Source organism: Apodemus sylvaticus, chromosome 11 (assembly GCF_947179515.1).
Source record: "Apodemus sylvaticus chromosome 11, mApoSyl1.1, whole genome shotgun sequence".
In the NCBI taxonomy this organism is placed as follows: domain Eukaryota; kingdom Metazoa; phylum Chordata; class Mammalia; order Rodentia; family Muridae; genus Apodemus; species Apodemus sylvaticus.
The window spans coordinates 42,912,242-42,930,354 of record NC_067482.1 but is presented as its reverse complement, the minus strand read 5'-3'; the positions used below and the strand labels follow the sequence as shown (position 1 = coordinate 42,930,354).

Below are 18,113 nucleotides of genomic sequence, written 5' to 3'. Positions count from 1 at the left end.
ATCCTTACCAGCTGAGCCTTCTCTCCCGTCCTGCCCCTCGCTGCATCCCCTAAAGGCAAGGTCTCACCACATCATTTGACATCAAGGCCAGTGACATGGGGTTCTTACATTGGTTTCTGGGTATGAACATAAGACTGCCTATGAACATTAGCCTCATCAATATTCATATGCATATTTGAGATTATGAGCCCCAGCCTTGGGAGGCCACAGAGAAAGTTCCATTCTTGTTGGGTCAGCCAGAGCTGGGGAGACTTCTAGGAATTGTTTAGTCAGTCTCATGATCACACCCTCAGACTTGAAAGTCTCTTTAAACATTTATTTATTATGTACGGTGCTCTGCTTGCATCTATACCTGAGTGCCAGAAGAGGGCGCCAAATCTCATCATAGAGGGTTGTGAGCCACCATGTGGTTGCTGGGATTTGAACTCTGGACCTCTGCAAGAGTAGTCAGTGCTCTCAATCTCTGGGCCATCTCTCCAGCTCTCAAGTCTTTGAGGACCGAGAGGACAACAGCATTGATGAGCTGTTAGCCTCCTACTTCTGCACGCTAGAGCTCCTCCACAGCCTCCTCATCCACAGAGCTTCCCCCATGGTGATGTTAGAGCTTCCCCACGGGCTGAGGAGACTGGATGAATGATCACAGAAAGGCTAACTATCGGTCCATAATTGTCAACTATTCAAATGACAAAGGACCAAGCGACTCTCAGGATCTCAATGAAGTGGAGCAGAAATCTTTTGGTCACTGGCCTCACCCCTAGATCTGTGTTAGTGTCTTCTCTCTTCTCTGCCTCGATGTGTTGGGGGAGGGAGATGGCTGGAAACGGGATTATTCACACCGTGAGGTTTCCAGTGTGCTCAATTAGAGAAACCTCACGTCTCATATCTCCTGTGAGATGGGAAGGAAAGGGGGAGTTGCAATGTGATCCCCAATCTGGCTCCTTCCTTGCCGTGTTCCCTGGATGTCACAGAGATCCTATTTCCTAGCAGGGAGCCCTCTACAATTTCAGCCCCAGCTGCCAACGCCCTCCCAGCTTGGCCTTTCTGGCCTCAGAAGTCAGACTGACTTTACTGAAGTCTCAGAACCAGGTGTTCTCTGCAGCTGCTGGCTGACCACCAGGCGTGCTTTCGCTGAGACTGCCTGGGTGGATTCTGACCAACAGATCTTAAAAATGGAAAGGGAAAGGAAGAGGAGGAGAAAGTGACCCAGCCAGCATTTGGCAGACACCGATCCGTAAAGGAAAAGACGCTTTAACTGACAGTGCTGTGTAAATGTTGGTCAAACTGTCTTTGGCAGTCACAGCCTTTTATGACCAATTACCCCTTCCCAGTACAACTTCACCTTTGGAAACAAACTGCTGAGTGGAATGTGGGATTTTCTCATCATTAATAGATCCTTATCTTTTTTTTCTCTGTTACGCAGCCATTGGCTTACACTAGTTTGCCAAGAGCTAAGAATGCCATTTCTTAAGCATATCAGGCTCTGGACAAATGTGCTCTGAGCGTATAACCAAGCTCAAAGGCGCCATATTGCATCAGGCTTCTTAATCAGGTCGACAGTGTCCTGAGAAGCACTCTAAGCGGTGTCTCTCTGCAATTGTGACTCTCCTGGGCATTTCATGCAAGCGAAGTTGTAGAATAGCTGTGTGTGTGTGTGTGTGTGTGTGTGTGAGTGCATGCGTGTGCACATGCGGGCATGCACACTTTGTTTACTCACTGTACTTTCAAGATTCATCCATGTAAAGCCGTGCTATCTGCACTCTGGCCCTTAATGACGTCATAGTCCACTGTGAAGAACAACACGTTCATTTCATCACGTGGCTAGCTGTATTGCTTTGCTTTTCACTGCCGTACACACAGGCTACGAACACCTGTGTACCTAGTTTGATTTTTCTTGGGTTCTGTGATACTTCCTTTCAACTTGAGGGGATCTAGACTTACCACGGAGTCTAGGTTCTGGGCGTGTCTGTGAGGGGAGCTCTGAGCTCCTTCCAAGGGTTGGGCTTTTTGATCCCACTTCATCCTGCACAGGCTATCCTGTGGCCTTGTGTTACCTAAGGCTATTCCTCTATGGAACCATTCTAGCACCTTGGTTAATGATCATAAATGTAGCTCTCACTGATAGGGATCTGTGGCCTTCCCATTCCCGAGTCCTAGGACCCCTCCCTCGGCAGTTAGCCTGGCCGCAGCAGCCTGCCACTTACAGGCCAGAGCTGTGAGCACTGCATCCAGACCGTCCATTCCTTCACTCTGGGGCAGCTCTGCATCGTTCAAGTGTTCAGTTGATTCTATAGGTTGCATTGTTTGAACTTATACAGTATTCTTCTGTTGCTACTATCTGGGAAACTGCTTAATTTTCTTAGACTAGTTATTGCTGATGCATAGAAGTGACTGGTATTTGTACTAGACTTTGAAGCCTGTGACCTAGCTGCTTTCTTTGAGTCAGGTTTACGCTGGATATACCTAGTTATATTCAATCCCTCCAGTGACCGAGAGTAACTTTCATTCAACTTTAACCAAGAACTCTAATTCTAACCAAAACTATTTGGACTGAAACACTTTTTCCTTTCCTTTTTTTTTTTTTTTAAGACAAAACCATTGACAAAAATTTCGAATCTTAAGAGTAAAAATAAAACACCCTTCTATTCCCTGGAACATGAAACTTTAACTTTTGATTTAACCTGGCTCGTGAAATAAGGTTTGTTCAGTTTTATATTTCTGCGGTGGTCATGTCAGACACTTTCTGCAGAGTGGGAAGCCACGACTGTGTCCCTACTTAACCACAGCCAATGTGCTTCTGTGCTTGACACACTGGTCACATGTCACACAGAGCCAAGACCTGTGCACTTTGAGGGGCTGTGAGTTGCAGCTTCAGGGACTTCCTAATAGCAAGTTTCCAGGTGGCTCCTAGACCTCACAGGTTGCTTCCCATTCTCCTTACTAGGTCAGAATAATTTCTGACATAACAGACCAGAGAATTCTTTCAATCACATTTATTAGCACAGCTGTAGTGGCATGCAGTCAGAGGACACCTTATGGGAGTTAGCCCTCTCCCTCCTTCATGTACGTATGGGGTATCAAAGTCTGGTTGTTTTTAGGCTTGGGGGCAGTGGCCTTTACCTGCCAAGCCTTCTTGCTGGCTTTTATTTGGGTGTTCAGTACAGAACATTTCCTTGCATTCTGAGACAACCAGGAAAGCCTTGGCTTCTGGAGGAAAGGACTCTAGACAAGAAACTAGAATTTTTAAAACAAATAAGCAACCAATGAATTGCCAAAAGAGGTCACCCCCCCCCCCAAAAAAAACAAAAACCCAAGTTAGGAGCTGGGAAGATGGCTCAGTGGATAATACACTTGCTGTACAAATGAAACGACCTGAGGTTAGATTCCCAGAGCACATCACCAAATGCTGGGGAGGTGGTGGTTTGTCTGTAACTCCGGGTCTGGAAGGCAGGGACAAGAGATCGATTCCCACAGCAAGTTGGCCAGCATGACTAGCTTTATCAATGTGCTCTGCGATCGATTGTGAGACCTGCCTCAAAAATAATATGGTAGAAACACAGGAAAATTTTGATATCAATTTATGCCTCATAATGTATACACATGTTCATGCACATGCACCTCACTTGTGAACACACACACACACACACACACACACACACACGAAAAAAATCAAGTTGAAACATTCAACAGATAATTTGACATTTATTGTGCAATTTTACCCCCAACAGAACATGTGGCATTCTAGAGGTATATGAGGTAAGAAAATCAATATTCCAATTAGAACACCCGAAATAATTAGCTCTAGTAACAAATGTCTCTTATAATTAAAAATATTGAATGTTTAAAAAACTCTTATAACATTTTAAGTTCCCAAAAGAAATGGTCTAACACTTAAAAAACAACTTACTCTTCTATATAAATTGTTCACAAAAATTTTTTGCTATTCTATATTATACTATGCATTTTAGCTTTATTAACATATCCCTAGTGTGTATGAATTCTACACAGTACAATCAAATAGAAATTATTCAGAGAAGCCACAAGACTCCAACAATAAAAATATTAGGATCAATGGATTTGTCACAGTTTCTCCACAAGTATTCATCATAGAAAATAGAGTAAAGGCAACTGGCCCCAGTGTTAGCTGCTACATGCCGGTCTGCAGAGGAGGAACGTGATGGCGAGCCTTAGCCTGGGTAGGCCAGGCTGGGCAGTGACTGAGTTCCCTGCCTGCTCTGGCAGGCCTTTCTCCCGAGAGGCACAAGCCAGGCTCATGGTGGCCTTGGCCTGCTTTCGAAGGATGGTAACTCGTGAACTACAGGGGCAAAACCAACAGGTCACTGTAGTCTTTACACAATCTCCTCTACAGTTCTCACAGTGACATCGTCAGTTAAGACTTCCCGTCCTGCCAAATTGGAAATGTCACCAGAGGCTGCCTCACAGAGATGGGAACACTGGACAATAGCCAAGGCTACCACCAGGTGTCATGTAAGATGATCTAATTACAAGATTCAATGTTTTCTTTTATGTCCCTGCATCTTTGTACAGGGAATCTAGAAAAGTAGGAGAGAACTGGACCTCAGATATGTCCACTTCCTTTAAGCGTTTCTGGTCTCCCTCACCGGATGTCACTCAGGCCAAGCCTCATGCCTGCCCTTCGAGAGCTCTGGAGGCCTGGGCTTTACATGTTGTTATTTAAGCACCTGCATATCCACAAAGCAGATTTAATGATATAAATACCAACTTTCCCTTCATAACGTCAGAAAATCAGAAAACGTTCACTCCAAAGTGTTGGCAGACTTTGAGAACCATGCTGGACTAGGGCAGACCGCCATGGCCATTCTGCTTACTGAGCTCACAGAGAGCTCGGGTGAGCACCCTGGCAGGAACAGCTCTTAGGGCAGCTGGGAAGGTACAAGGAGAGGATGCTTTAAAGTGCTTATCAAAGCCACCAGCACACAGAAGTCAAGGGTCACACTTAGGTAGCTGTCATTACTATTGCTGAGAGAGATTTCCAATGGGAACCGGATCATTCTGCAAATGCTGAGGCGCATCTGGCTGCGTGTACTGCTGCCACTGTTTAGAGCAACCCAGGGTTTTGAATGAGCGTCGCTAGCAGATATACTTTCATTCCAATTTGGGGGACGGTGATTCAACAAGGAGATACAGCCCTTACAGCCACCTATGGAAGCTTAAAAGCAAAATTTTTGGTAATCCACTGTCTTCAAAAGTCAAACTGACAAGGCCAGTAATTTAGTGTGAGAATTCCAGTTCTCTCAGTATTTCCTAAAATACAAAATACCATGGGGAGTGCGAATGGCCTCTAACTCGATGGTGTATTACTTTTGCCCTCCGCATTGCTGATGTCAATTCTTCCCTTTGTTACACACACACACACACACACACACACACACACACACACACACACACACACGCATGCTCCTGGCTGATAATGAGTAGCTTTGCCATCAGCTAGGTGACATTTCCCTCCAGTGTTTCAAGTGGTTATTTTTATCCAGTACTTATATGACTGAAAGAAGCCATCACTGTGTTTACAAAAATACATCATAACGACACACACTGCTGTTGCGACACATTTGCATGAGAGTTGTGACTCAAGCATCCCTTTTGACGTGTTTGCCAAGCAGCTTTGGCAAGTGTCGCCACATTAAGCATACAGCAGCAAGACTCACACCGTATGTGCAAAACCACTACTACATTTCTACAAACCCACACGTGAAAGCTGTCACAGATTAACACAGACCTGTACTGTGAGATGATACAGCACTAGCTGAGGAAATCATACACTTAATATTTTAAGTCACCAAAAATGACATTTAAACTAAAAAAAGACAACTGGTCTACACAGAAACTAAGGAGGTAGTCAGTGGGTGCCAGGGTTAGTCTAGAGCACATACTGAATAATGGTTGACCCCCTGTACCCCAAAACATAGAATTCAAATGAGGGTGATGTTTGGGTTCTGGACATAATTCACACCTTCCCAGCAGTTCCATCCACTTTCTCAGGGTTTCAGAAGAGGCACAGTCATTAAATGGCAGGGATGTGTAGAAACCACACACCTGCAGATTCCTAAGCTTAGGAGTTATTGTGTGTAAACAGCAAATAATTCAAGAATCATTACTGGACTGAGTGGAAACCACAATCCGATTGCCATCCGTGCCGACCCCAATACCATGTACAGTAGCTATCCAGTGAGGCTGTAGTCACGTGTCTCCTCATCATCCTGACAAAGGCCTCGTCTGTCTCAGAGCACGTCACTGAGCCGCCCACTCATGACAGCGACTAGCGGGGCACGAGCTTCCCTCAACACCTGCCCAAGAGATCAGCACTTTTACTCCTCTGCTCTGTACCTCAGGCAAACACGTGGTGACAGTCCCTAAATGCTCTGACAGACAAGAACAGAGTTAAGGGTTTTGTAGAAACAGCTACACTTTTCTTGATACCATGAGAGGCTCAAAACACACAAGCGGGCTGGTGAGAAATGGGGCCTCATCAAATATAAGACACTGCTCCGCTCCACAGGTGGTCTCCGTCCGGACAGCCCAGTCCAGGGTCATCATTCTCTTGGCAAGATCTGCGCCCTAGGGTGTTTAAATCCCTGTGAGAAGCAGGCATTTTAATGTGGAAGATGAAGGATAAGCCACAAAAGCGTCGCTATGAACCATGGAGCCTCTGATACTGGGACTCCGGACCTACCTAATCACCGACAAAAATGCCACATTTAGTTACACAACCCTGGCAACCACATTTTCTTCACCAATGACAGGGCACAGCTGCATCCTGAGATATTTTTAACTCAAGTCTACTTCCAACTAGCGTTGAATGGCACAGGGTAATTCTAAAAGTCGACAAGAGGTCTAGGTTTTGCATTGTGGAAAAATGTGTTTGACTACCAGAATGTGAAAAAATGTGTGTGACTACTATCAAACCAAGTCGATAGCACCTTCAGACCTCTAAACAACAAACTCAAGGCATGTGGAGAAATCAGGGTAGCCAGTTTTAAAAGTGAGCTCTGCCAGAAGTGGCACCATCCGCAGGCTGACTTAACACTCAGGGGACCACACAGGAAACCACCATGACCTGAGTAGCACCCCAGCCTTCAATGGATCCTCACGAGGGGAAAGAGGCAGCAGAGTGCTGGAACAAACCTGTGTTTGAACGCTGCTAACAGCAATCCTATAAACAGGCAGGGAAAATGGACACTTGACTGGGCTGAGGATTACAGGTGTGATTACAGGCAAGTACTTGAGAAGACTGGCTACGGGGCTGAGGTCAGTGCTGTAGTCCTTAGTTTACTTGTGTGATCAACAGCCAGTGTCATGTCCACTGTTTCAGAACTAGTCACCCGTGAGAAACTGCTAAGAGAACAGACATTCACCCCGAGAATGAGAGGCAGGGAGAGCTTAGCACAGGTGTCCTGGAGGTTCCCTGCCCTATACTTGTGGGAAGTCAAAGGCTCAAAGAGTTGGTGCCCCAAATGCTCCTGTCAGCTACTGTGAAGACCCTTCACCATAGAGGACTCCAAGATGGATGCACAGAAGGCACCCTCAAACTTTCACAGGAAAGTTTGTGAGCTGCATCCTTTAAAAGCAGTTGCTAAACACTGCTGCTGTAGCAGGGACAACATGCCCAGCAGCAAGAGGAACTGCAGCCCCCACGAGAGAGATGATGCAATGACGGGGGGGGGGGGGGGGGCGGGGACCGCGATGGCAGGCTCCACCCAAGGAGATTTCCTAGGTCAGACTTCCCAGACCTTGGATCACGCACCAAGAAATACCCCTTTCAACATCATGTTGAGCAGGGCTCCAGCAACAGTGCTCCAGCAACAGTGCTTGGTCACTATGGAGTTTTCTCGCGTTTATGACAAGCATGTGACCAGGGCATTTGAGACGGAACTGACAACAGCTCATCAGGAGTCCCCTGCACTTCTTATCATCCAGACCTTGCAGCACAGGAAGCAGTGGCTGCCGTCTGCACATCTGAGGCAGTGGGAAGAATCCTTGGTGGAGGGATATCATTGCCGAGAACTTGTCTCTAGGTGATTTCCCCTTCTTTATATAAAACAGGAAAGAAAGTCTTGTCCCTGCCCACACACCCACTGAGCTGGAGAGTTTAACCAAACGGGTAAGCCGTTTGGGAAAATCCTGAGTTAATGAGACCAGAAGTGAAGACTGCGAAAGGTGAATTAGGACTGATGTATCACATGATCCAAAACCTCAACAAGTGAAGTGGAAGATTTAATGCCAAGTACGCAACCCTCTCTCAAGGATCAACTCTTCCGGTTGCTGATCTTGACCTGACAGTGGACTTGAGAGGTGCATCTATACGGTTACCCACAAATGATTTACATACCCTCTTCCTTAAAGCTACATTTGATATGGAAGGCGATGCAGGCTGAACGGCACAGCACAGGCTCAACTAAAGCTACTCTCAGCCTATGCAGGGATGGCAAGTGGTGGCTTCAGTGACCAGGGCTTATCCCAGGGCCCGATGCTATCCAGAGCTGGTGCTGAGGTCAGAGCCTTCACAAAGGTGGAGGAGGAACTCAGGTCACTCTGCGGGGACCTTCTGATTCCTTATATTAAGGCCTTAAAGCTCCACGGCCGTGAAGCTTGCTCCTGCTAACTTTCCAAACTTATGTAAAGTTGCAAACTCAGTGAGGTTGAGCAGACAGTAAATAAACCACCAAAGAGAGGAACGGGACTCAGCAGTGCGGATAAACAGCAATAAGAGAAGTCTGAGGTACAACAGATGAGGATTTTAACAAGATGACAGTGAGCGCTCCAGACCAGCAAAAAGCTATCAACTATCCATATTAATGCCATCTTGGATGTTATCCGGAGAGTTTTCATAGTTCAGAAAAAAGCAACATCCCTTTCCCTTGGACAGCCAGAGACACTCGTCCTGGGTCCACTGTAAACGACAGCTCACTTACTCATTTAATATTTTACTTCTAAACTATTTTAACTGATTTGTTCAAAATCAGATGTTAAATATTGAATCTAAAAGATGTGTGATTTATTCTGACAAAACTGGCCTCCCCAAAAGTCCTTTTACAAATGGGTACTCACAGTCTGAATTTCTACCGTTTTCAAAGCTCTTTCTTGTGTTCGTAGAGGACACTCATAACCTTCATAAACAGTGATCTTGATTCGTTTAATAAAGCCAGTCTTCTCATGTCAAAGTTTAATCTTCATCAGTAACAATTACAGCACCTCTGTAGCCCTTACCAGGAAATAGTTCCCAGGGCATCACTAACCTTATATGTGGATTCCACAAATTAAGCAGGGAAGCAGAAGAGAGTAACTCAGAGCTTAGACTGAGGAGGAATTGTGGGAAAGGGAGGCACAGCTGGATGGGGGCGTTTCCACCCGTGACACTGGGAGACAGTTTTATATTCTAAACCTTCACTCAGCCCAGAAAAGGCTTCAAATTTCAGAGAAATCACCTACAAGCCACTGCATAGTTGTCAAAACGGCCTTGAAACTGGAATCTACAATACCAGACCCCTGATCAACAGCAGATGCCGTCATTCATGCCTTGTGTGTGTGATCTTACCAAACAGCTAGCTCGCGGAGGTCCTCACTGAAGCCACCACCCTGGCATTATGCCAATGAAGTACGACTTACGGCTGTGGAAGCCATGCGTTAGGAACTTACGAAATGAGGCATCTGAAAATGGTTTTGAATCTTTGGATGTTTCCTAAAGATATAAAGAGAATCTCCTGCTTGTGAACCACAGCAGTGGGATTGCCTTTCGGACTGACACAGTGAATTTTGTCTGTAAGGTAACAGAAAAGTAGCCGACTTCCACTTGAGCACTCTATAGACATGGCCTCTGCTCTGGCTTCTTACCAGAAGAGTTTAAAACAGACGGAAGCTTAGTGTCTGTCACCTAGCTTACGCCTTACTGAGAACTCTGAAATCAAGTCTTAGGAAATTGAAGACAGCTTACTCGGATTAAGGAAACTGCTGCTTGTCCTCCCACCCCGTGTGCAGGAATCCCAACTGAACCCTCCCTGGAGACCAGCTCTGCTGAGGAGGCCAGGCTTTCCTGAAGATCCGGGACTGGAGACGCCCTCACTGTCTAGCTAGAAATGACTTCATGTCGACTGTACATTTTCCTCTGTGGTATAACACCCCAAATCTACTGCAGGTGCTAGAGATTTCCCCCCAAAATCCTAAAGTGGATTCCTATTTGGGAACTGTGGCAGTGGGTCAAGAGTTTTAAGTTCGAGAATGTGTAAAGTACGACGGAATAACATGCTTTGGACTCTAAGTGACAAGGGAGTGGACATTCACAACTGGAGCTCTTACACAAGAAACCAAACACCACTGGGACGATCCTGTCCGCTAGTCCCCAGATCCATCCTGTGAACTCTTGTTGAAGACCTCATCTTGGGAAACCTGGTGATCCATCCCTTCGTAAAATGAGCCCCCGTTGTGCAGGAAAGTTCCCACTGCCCGCCCCTGTCGGGCGTGGCCGACGGCATCGCTGAACACCTTGTTTATCTGCTCCTCCGAGGGCATCCACCAGTCAGGGTTTGAGGTACAGTGCATCCTAATGAATTCTGTGGGAATAGAAACAACAGTAAAAAAGAGAGAGAACACAGCTGGCTTTTTGACAGATGGTAGGAAGGCAGTCTAGCCACCAGAGGCACTGTCAGAAATGTTGCACGGACGTTCAGAACAATGCAATGACAGCGCCACTCACTACATCCAACCACCCCACGCCAGGGTTCTCGAGTGCAAGACCAAAGTCACCTATACTCTTTAGGGAATATCTGCTGGTGAAAACAAAGTGTCCACCCTGAGTGTCCTTCCCAGCGTTTGAGATGGGTCGTCTGAATGCAGACCCTCAAGCTTGCATTCTATGTACTGAGAATCATTTCCCCAGAAGGGATAGAGCTGCTCTAGTTTTTATTACACAAATAAGAAGCGCAAGCCACCACATCTTTGTGAGCAACTCTACCTCCTCTGGTGATATTGGGGAATAAGAGGCACAGCAGTCAATTAGCTAAATAAGATAGATTCTAGAACTTTTCAACAGCCTCGGCATGCTGGAAGTTTAGACTGGTCTCCAGGACTGCTTTAGAGCACTGACACTAGTGAATGCTTGCATTCCTGTGGTGGTGGTGGCGTCTCCAGACCTGGCCACTTGCATCAGAACGATCTAGAATGGTTGAGAGTCATGCGTGTACCAAGACTTCAGTCTCTGCTGAGCTTAAATCTGTGGGGTGAGCTAAAGAGGCCCAGCGGCGACCCAGCAGGATGAGTGCTCTTCAGGCAGCGGGGCTTACGGAGCTCACTGTCTAGGGAAAGGCTACATCCTGAGTGAGAGCAGAGACAAGCCTTCCGGTCGTCAAAGCGATATAAGTATGTTTATGTTAAATAAACTGTGGCTTTCTCACTAGGAAGAATTTGGATGCCTAGCCAGACTGAAGCAACATGTCTTTCTGGTCAATAAAGTTGGTCCTGAACTGAGCAGGGCCTGTTGCTGTGCCTCCTGCTTTACACCCCGGGGCAGTGTTTGGTGGCCTCGTCATGTTTCTATTTGTCTGTGTTTGTTGGAAGCTGCCTCATCACCTGCTAGTTCCCCAACCTCTGCCTGACCGCAACTGACCAGAGCAATTGCCTAAAATATCAGTGAGTTGTGCTATCTAAGCAGAAGCTCCGCTTTGAATATAGCAGCCTTGTATTTTTAAAATCTAAGTAGGCTTTATGGATAAAGCCTACTTCCGGTATGCTTTGTAAGTATTCCTAACAAGCAAGCTCAAGGAAGCAGGCTACCTTATCAATTACGGAACAGCACACATTCTCTCCCTGTGCGTGTCTCCCTTGGCTCCAGTTCTGCTGAATGTGGCCTTCTCTGGCAGCAAGGAAAATCTGAACTGAAAGCGTGACACATGAGGTGCTATGCGATGCCTTTGGACAGTACTCGAGAAGGAGGCTAAAGCAAAGGATCGTTACAGAGCTTCTCGATACCAAATAGATGGGCCACATGAAGCTTAGAAGGTCTCGGTGCAAAAATTAAAAAAAGAAAAAAAAAAAGAAAAAAAAAGAAATACAGTAACGGCTGAACACTTGTGTGGGGAGCCGCAGCCAATGCAGTGAAATGGGTTCACGGATGGTGACACTGAGGGGAAGGATGCAGTACCTCGGAGGCACGTGACTTTAACTGGATCCAGAGGGCGTCTTTCGGGACCTGTCTCTCCTGACTGCACTGACCTTTTCCTTTTCCCAAGGCCGCACGAGTACTTAAGCTCATCGGTGGTGAAAACAAATCTGATGAGGTACCGCAGCAGCCGCCTCCCGTCCTTCTTGGAAGAATTCACAGCCTCGTCCCACTGTTTGCTCGTTATGTACACAGGATAGTTGTTCAACAGCTGCTTGCTTCCCTGGAAAAGGAAAATATTTTCTCATTACCTGCCGAGCCAGCCAGCCAGCCAGCCAGCCAGCCAGCCAGGAGCCAAAGGCATCTCCATTTCAAAGGCAAACACGCTTTTTAACCAAGTGGCTACGCTGACAAAGAAGCGGGCACTGAAGAGCCCGCGTAATTGCTCACACTCAGAACGGGCACTTTTCAAATTACATTTGCATTTTCTATAACAAGAGCCAATGAGGTATAATGAACACCTTTGAAAGAGGAGCTATTTATAACTCGTATTTTAACAGGTAGGTTAAAATGTGTCAAGATCCAATGACAGGGAACGCTATTTAAATATAACCTGTAACTTTCCCTTTCAATCTATTAAATATGCAAAAATGACTTTGAAGAGTGTGATCAAACAGCCTCTTCATCCTCTGGCTGGCAGTTCCGTTCTTAGAGGACCGCACCCGTGGTCTATTTGGTCTATTTTAATAGGCACGGCTTGTGTTTAAGGCACCGAACGCACGGCTGTCATTGTGTTACAGTGAAACCATGAAAAGAGTGGGTTTAAAAGAGAGAACTAAAACAAAACAAAACAGCTCTTCTCAAATGGTAGCTTCTGCGAATGCCTGAGTCAACCCAAAAAATGCTCTGGCTTCTCACCTTCCTAGTTTATGACTGCTGTAAAATCCCCAAGCTAACCAGCTGCAGTGGGGCCAATTACCCAACTTCTGTACCGTTTATAAGCCATGTTTAGTCAACTGCACCCACGCAACCATTACTTTAGTTCTGGCTGTCCATAAAATTCTATAGTCCAGGACAAATTAATTAACCCATGATCTCAGTTTTAATGTACTTCCCCAGTAATTAAGGTGTACAAAATAAAAAAGAGAGAGAGAGAAAGAGAAACTCATTCAGTTTTACAACTCTGAAAATTTATTACAGTTATAAATCTGGTACTGTTTGGGTCTGACAGGGTTTTATTTCAGAATGTGCTTGCTTATTTAACCATGGAGAGGGTGCTGGTGTGAGGAGAGCCAGCAGAGCGGTGGGGACTGGATTTGACTAGGGTCAGCCAGCGGCTGACCACAACACATAGAAACTCCTGCACCCACACTTTCCTGAAGGTGACAATGGGACTTGGTTTCCTGTAAGGAAGGGAGCTGAGGTTATAGTTTGTGTACTGCATTTAGGGACAGGTTAGGTTTAAACATAGAATTGAGTTCTATGTCTTACTAACTTGAGAAAGCTACCGAAAGTTTTTTGGAATAAAGTTCAAAACACAGGAACCACACACTGGCCTTATGTAGACAACAGGTGGTAGCTTGCAAAGCCCTTGGCTCTGAGAGCTTGTGCACATGTGTGGTAAGACGCCAGCGGGAGCCCAGGCTCCACAGGTCCTCTCAGTCCATCCTGCCCTTAAGTGGGAGGTGCTGAGAGTGCAATGTGTGTGCAGTCCTGGGCAGCGCACAAGGCTGAGGAAGGCAAGTCGGCAATGTGGCTAGCAGGCTGGAAGATAATGCAGTGTTCTTTTTTTTTTTTTTTTTTCTCAGAGACAGGGTTTCTTTATATAGCCCTGGCTGTCCTGGAACTCACTCTGTAGACCAGGCTATCCTCGAACTCAGAAATCCGCCTACATCTGCCTCCCAAAGTGCTGGGATTACAGGCGTGCGCCACCACCCCCGGTAAGGCAGTGTTCTTATGGACACAGAGGAAGGGACTCAGTGGATCTCCACTCAACCCAGGCAGTGGGTGGACTCCAAACTGACTCAGAACCACTCACTCTAAAGCACTTTTGCAGACGCCCTTTAAAACCAGCTGCACTGTTTACTGAACAATTAATGGGGAGCCTGAGGCGTTTACCCCAGGTAGTACAATTATAAAGTCTGGGATGGGGTAGGGGACTGGGGCCAGAGAGATGGCTCAAAAGTTAAGAGCACCTATTGTTCTTCCAGAGGGCTTGAATTCACACCACAGCTCAGAACCATTTCTAATCCAGGGCTGGAGGGGACCAAGTAAACAGATAGTCCACATATATATGTGCAAAATAAATAAAATAAAATAAAATGAAATAAAATAAAATAAAATAAAATAAAATAAAATAAAATAAGGTTAGGCCATGGGTTCAGCCTGGGGAGAGGACTATCTCAACTCCAGCTCTTTACTGTCAAAATAGGATCAAGATACCATACTCCCCAACCATGAGGGCTCAGATCTGTAACCCCAGTACTCCAGAGTCTACACTCCTTGGAGTTCAAGGGTAGTTTCAGCTATATTGTGAGATACAGGACAGTATCAGAGTGAGTACAGAGTGAGATCCTGTCTCAAAAGCATTGACAAAGCAAAGCAACAATTACAAATGACCAATTTTGGTTAAGGTGTCTGTCCATCTCCTGCCCCATAGGCCTCTTTGGCTTCTGGGGGTACTATATGAACACAGTGCACAGACATACAGGCAAAATATCCACACATGAAAACTAAAAATGAAGATTTAAAAAAAAAAAAGAAATCTGTTCTCTTACAACCCCTATGAATACATGCATTACCAGCCTCACAGGAAACTTGCACAGCTATTTCTTGAACTGCTCATTTTATGATAATGATACTACTACTACTACTACTACTACTACTACTACTACTGATATACTAATGCCTGTTTCCCTGGGTTGGGTAACCTGCACGGAAAGGTTCTGGCTCTATTTTATGAAGGTTGTAACCTTTTCCAAGAGTCACCCCTCCAAGTGAGGAGCTGGGGGAAGGTTGAGTGTCTCACTCATCTGTTAATATGGTGCTGTGTTGCAGGCTGAGTGTCTCATCTGTTGATATGGCGCTATGTTGCAGGCTGAGTATCTCACTCATCTGTCAATACTGCGCTATGTTGCTAAACTATTTTAAGATGAGGGTGTTTGTGACTTAGGGAGCTGGCAATTCAACACAGGTACTTTTCCCAAATCTTTGAGAAAATCATAGAAAAGTCCTGCACCACGGCAGCTCAACGTAAAACATTGGTCTCATAAAATGCAGAATTACCATTTGGAGGTAATTTTCATCAAGAAACAGAAGAAGAAAGAGAATCAGTAATTTATAGCCCCAAATACAACTCAGAATGCCCTGTGGGTTACAGATGAAGAGTTATAATCCTGTTTTAGCATAGCTAAAAGATATGTGATAAATAATAAAAATGAGAAAATTTTTCAGGTGCCTGAAAAGATAATAAAAATTGTATGGTAATAATGGTGATGACAGGCAATAAAGTTTAATCTGCCCCATCCAAGGAAACCCAGGCAATCTCTTCTTCCCTCTGTCTTGGGGTGGCGCCTGAGCGAAGCCTGCGCCTCGGACAGGAGGCAGAACTCTATGTTAGGATTCTCTTTAACTGACTCTCCACCTTAAATTTTTTTTCTTGGAGACAGGCTCTCACTTTGTTGCCATGGTTGTCCTGGGACTCACTATGTTGACCAGGCTACTCTAAGTCACAGAGATCTTCCTTCCTCTGCCTCTGCCTCCTGAGTGCCGAGATCAAAGGCTGAAAGGCATACGTCAAGCCTAGTCTTTGCACCTTAACTCTGAGATAGCCGCCCACTGAACCTGGAGCTCTCAGACAGGTTAGGCTGACTGGTTATGTCTGTCCTGCCTTCCCAGGGCTGGGGTTACAGCTGAATGCCACCACAAACCACACTTGCTATCCTTGTGGGTGTCCGGGTGTCCAGACAAGCCTTCATGCTTGGAAGGTAAGCTCCTGCACGGAGCCAGCTGAGCCTCCCTCCCAGTCTCTTTCTGTTTTGGCGGTGCTGATTAGATACCTCAGTTAGCCACAGCAGGTTACTAACCCTATCCTGTTGTTGAGAAACACTGTAAACAGCCCTCACTGTTCTCAAAGACTTGTAGCCTGATCGTAGGCATAGATTTACAAGTTGGCCAATTCTGACTTCAACTTACGATGTGCTGTAATGAGCACAGGTATTCAGTCACTTCCTGGAGGAAGCACACATTGCACTTGTATAAATCATAAGATGTAAGTTAGTAACTGTGGTCTTCAATTATAGAATTTAATTTAGGCTTGATCTTTAATTTACCAAGATAACTTTGCATTGTGCAAAGTGGAGAAAGGTTAAAAAATGCTAAGAGTGACCAGAAAGGAGACAAGTAACAGGAGCTTGTGCCTGGGTTTGAAGTCTTTCATGGGCAGGTTGGGTGTCCTATGGACAGAACAAGGTGGGGGGGCGTGGGCATCCCACTGACAGCCCGAGCAATGACTTCATGTGGCAGAGAAAGGGGAGGAGTAGGAAGGAGAGAAGTGGGGGAGGAGGAAGAGGAAGATGAAAAGGAGGAACAAGAGGAGGAGGAGGAGGAGGAGGAGGAGGAGGAGGAGGAGGAGGAGGAGGAGGAGGAGGAGGAGGAGGAGGAGGAGGAAGAGTGGCATAAAATCAACAGAGAAGCGGCAGACAGCAAGGGGGAAGTAAGCCAGACAGGTGGACAAAAGGGTCATGAGCATGGAGTCATGATAGGGAGAGAGGCAGCCATGACGCAGGGCTGACGAGAAGACCATGGCGGAGAGAGCCTGAGGGAGCAGCCTGGACCAGACACCCAGCAGAGGCGCTGGGGAGGGCATGTGGGGAGCCGGTGGGGGTGGGTTTGGGAGTGGTGAGGGTAGTGATACTATAAAGGTGGGAAGGCAATGAAAACGAAGGAAGAGTAGAAGCACACACACAGAGCAGCCTCACACTTTAACCACCTGCCATGCGCGAATGAGAAGCGTCTCCAGGAGGCGCTAACAGGGACAGGCAGAGTGTAAGAGCTGTGCGGTGGTGTGCCATCAGGGTGCAGCCTGAGGGGGCTTTGGGAGCATGCTGTGACAGATGAAGGAAGCACAGGAGTTGAGGGTGACTCAGTCATGTTCTAAAGTCTTCAGAACATGAGGTAGTAACATACTCAAGACTGAGCTTTGAAAATCTTGTAAAAATGTAGTCTGTTAAGCCATCCTTAGCATCAAGAGATGATTGCTTTAGACGACTGGAGACTGGTTGCGTCTACTGTGGCTCAAAGACAGAGAACAGCTGTGCCACCACGTCTGAGATGTAACTATTAAAGCCCCAGAGACTGTTAGTGTTAGACACCCCAGAACGAGGCACACGGAGACCAGGGCTCCACCTGAGGTGCGGCACGCTGACTTATCTTCATCTCCATCTTTCCTGCACCGAAGGAATGGGGAAGACTTGCCTATGCAATTTAAGTTGCAGTTTCTCCTTCCTTTCGAAGGGCAGATGAACCTTTGTAAATTAAATCTGCACATGATCCTCCTCAGAATGCGTGCCCATAGTAGCAGATCCACAAAGTTCCCAGTCAGCAGGCTGCGCCTGAGGCAAATTCCACCTGCAAGCCTGCACCCCTCTTCCCGAAGACCCACTCCTACCTCGGTGGGCTGGTCTGCGGGCTGCGGCAGGAGCTGGTTGTGGTGTAGCAGCACTGTCTTTAGGTAATCTAGGACGGTCTGGCAGGGCACTGTGAGGAGGAAGAGCAATAGCTAGTTATCAACAAGAAGTTCCTTGCCATTGGTAGCTGCGGGGAAAGGGAAATCAGTTTCCCCAGTGGAGTGTCACTGGGTCTATCAACCATAGCCCAGGGCAAGCCCCACGCCCAGGGGTGGCTGCCAACACAAAACAAACTCCATGTCTTTTACAATAGACTTTCTGTCTCATTTTGTTTGGTTTTGTCTTATTGGTCT

The 18,113-nt window shown here is 46.3% G+C and overlaps 1 protein-coding gene across 2 annotated transcripts in view; it reads right to left on the bottom strand.

The window, feature by feature from the left end:
• Positions 1-3,679: 3,679 nt before the first annotated feature.
• The window catches only part of Bend4 (BEN domain containing 4), a 35,362-nt gene continuing 20,928 nt past the window's right edge, over positions 3,680-18,113 (bottom strand). Inside the window, exons 3-5 of one of the 2 annotated variants that reach the window (XM_052198744.1) lie at positions 17,802-17,890; positions 12,176-12,416; positions 3,680-10,589 (exon numbers count right to left, since the gene is read on the bottom strand). In XM_052198744.1, coding sequence (XP_052054704.1) covers positions 10,372-10,589; positions 12,176-12,416; positions 17,802-17,890 — 548 coding nt within the window. In that variant the 3' untranslated portion in view covers positions 3,680-10,371. The remainder of the gene's footprint in view (positions 10,590-12,175; positions 12,417-17,801; positions 17,891-18,113) is intronic. The other variant, XM_052198745.1, reaches the window with a different exon arrangement.